Here is a 2,107-nt window from a genome sequence, read left to right as displayed (position 1 = left end):
TCCACCAACTGAGATGTCTCCTTCGTATTCTTCAAGGGCATTTATCATAATGGATTCTGAATAAATATTGAACAGATGTGGTGATAAGATACAACCTTGTCGGACACCTTGATCAACGCCTTGGTAGCCTTTTGTTCATCATACATTGCTTTTATTAACATTATAATGTGATCAGGGAAACCCATTTCTTTCATGTTATTCCATAATACATCATGGCTAACCATGTCAAATGCCTTGGTATAGTCGATAAAACATAGGTAGAGATCTTTGGAATGTTCCCTGTTCTTTTCGATCACCATTTTTAGGTTTAAAATTTGATTTCGTGTGCCTGTTCCTGGTTTAAATCCACCTTGTTTTTTCTGCAATTTCAACTTTCAATTTGGGTTTCATGCGATAAGCTACGATTTTCAGGAGGATCTTACTGCTGTGGCTGATTAGAGCTATGGTTCGGTTATTACAGCATTGTAAAGTGTCACCTTTTTTGGGAATGGGACAGAAAATCGAGTTTAGCCAGTCAACAGGCCACTCTATCTCACTCCAAATCTTTGAGATGAGTTTGTGAAAGAACTTTTCACCATTTTCTCCTGCATTTCTAATCAATTCAGCTGTAATTTCGTCAATTCCAGGACTTTTTCCAAGTTTGAGGGTTTTGATGGCTTCTTGAACTTCGCTGAGAAGCGGTGCTGGTTCCGGATTTCTGTGATGTGAAGTAAGAAAAGCTACATTTGCATTTGGATTGACATCACTTTTGGCATAGAGTTTGCTACAGTATTCCTTCCATCTTTTCTTGATTTGTTCGCCATCGCAGAGAATTATACCATCATCATTCTTTACAGTGTCCACTGTTGGTTTGAATTTCTTTGTGATGTTCTTTACGCCTTGGTAAAGGTCCTTTGTTGAATTTGTAATGTGATTTTCTTCAACCTTTTTGCATTGTTCTTTAATGTAGTTCTCTTTGTCTTTTCTCATCATTCTTTGAATTTTGGCATTCTGTTTTTTATAAAGAACTGTATCAACAGGTGTGTTTATTCCCTTTACCTTCATCTTCCTTCTATTCTCGACTTCTTGGATTGTTTCATCTGTTATCCATTCTGTGTTCTTTTTCTTCAGGTTAGCGAGTTTTTCCTTTGCTGTGTTGACAAGATTTTTTTTACCTTCCCATAATTCGTTAGGAGTTTTTTCTTCTAGGTCACAGCTTAATAGTGATTCAAATCTGTTGTTTACTTCAATTCTATAATCATCAGTTAACGTATTGTAGTCCAATTTTATTAGGTGAGGTGATTGTTGTATTTTTAAAAATCTAAACTTGATCTCTGCTGTTAGCACTTGGTCTAGTTTTAGCGTCTTTTACGCAATTTATCCACTTATGACTGAAACAAATGAAGTCAATTTGGTTTTTAGTTTTTCGGTCAGGAGAAATCCATGTGTATAAGTGTCTAGGATGGTGTTGAAACATGGTGTTCGCAATGATCAAGTTATTGGAGTCACAGAATTCTATGAATTTTTCACCTCTTTCGTTTCGCTCACCGAGGCCATATCTACCACATGATGGGTTGGTTCTGTCTTGTTGTTGTCCAACTTTAGCGTTCATGTCTCCCATAATGATTTTTATATCACGGTTTGGGACTGAGTCGATGGTTTCCTGTAAGGCATTGTAAAAGGAATCAATCTCTTCGTCACTTGCCAAGCTGGTGGGGGCATAGCACTGAATGATAGTAAGATTATGGGGTTTAGCTTGAAGTCTTGCTTTGATGATTCTGTCATTTACAGGACTGTAACCAATAAGAGCATTCTGTGCTTCTTTAGTTAAAATAATGGCTACTCCATGGCTATAGTTTTCTTCATTTCCAGAGAAAAGCACAAGTTCACTTCCTTGTGCTCTAAAGCTGCCTTGCCCATTCCAGTTAGTTTCAGAGATGCCTAAGAGTTGGATGTTGCAACTTTTCATTTCGTTGCATACGGTGTTAAGCTTTCCATATTCTTTCATTTTTCTAACATTCCATGTTCCAATCTTGAATTTGTTTCCGAGTTGAATGTTGTTACGCAGTGGGTGTTTTCCAGTATCTCGCTCTCCAACCTCAGCCAGGTCAACCACTTAGGGACGCGC

At 37.6% G+C, this 2,107-nt stretch overlaps 1 protein-coding gene across 1 annotated transcript; it reads right to left on the bottom strand.

Moving 5' to 3' along the window:
- Positions 1-339: 339 nt before the first annotated feature.
- On the bottom strand, positions 340-1,987 carry LOC147469670 (uncharacterized). Its single transcript, XM_086547864.1, has 2 exons — positions 1,528-1,987; positions 340-1,091 (listed from the first exon to the last, which is right to left on the bottom strand). Exons 1-2 carry the CDS (start codon positions 1,985-1,987, stop codon positions 340-342), a joined length of 1,212 nt encoding a protein of 403 aa, XP_086403990.1.
- Positions 1,988-2,107: the final 120 nt, after the last annotated feature.

The sequence above is a fragment of the Penaeus japonicus genome, unplaced genomic scaffold (genome assembly GCF_977035675.1).
Source record: "Penaeus japonicus unplaced genomic scaffold, GWHDUDI00000001_assembly GWHDUDI00000020, whole genome shotgun sequence".
NCBI lineage: Eukaryota > Metazoa > Arthropoda > Malacostraca > Decapoda > Penaeidae > Penaeus > Penaeus japonicus.
Note: the sequence above shows the minus strand (reverse complement) of the source record. Positions and strands in the feature narration are given on the sequence as shown.

What these genes read in the sequence shown, in the direction of transcription:
- LOC147469670 (XM_086547864.1), bottom strand. Translation starts at nt 1,987, where the DNA reads ATGAAAGAATATGGAAAGCTTAACACCGTATGCAACGAAATGAAAAGT. An exon ending in ATGTGGTAGATATGGCCTCG is followed by an intron (nt 1,092 to 1,527) that starts GTGAGCGAAACG and finishes AAAAGAACACAG; the next exon opens with AATGGATAACAGATGAAACA.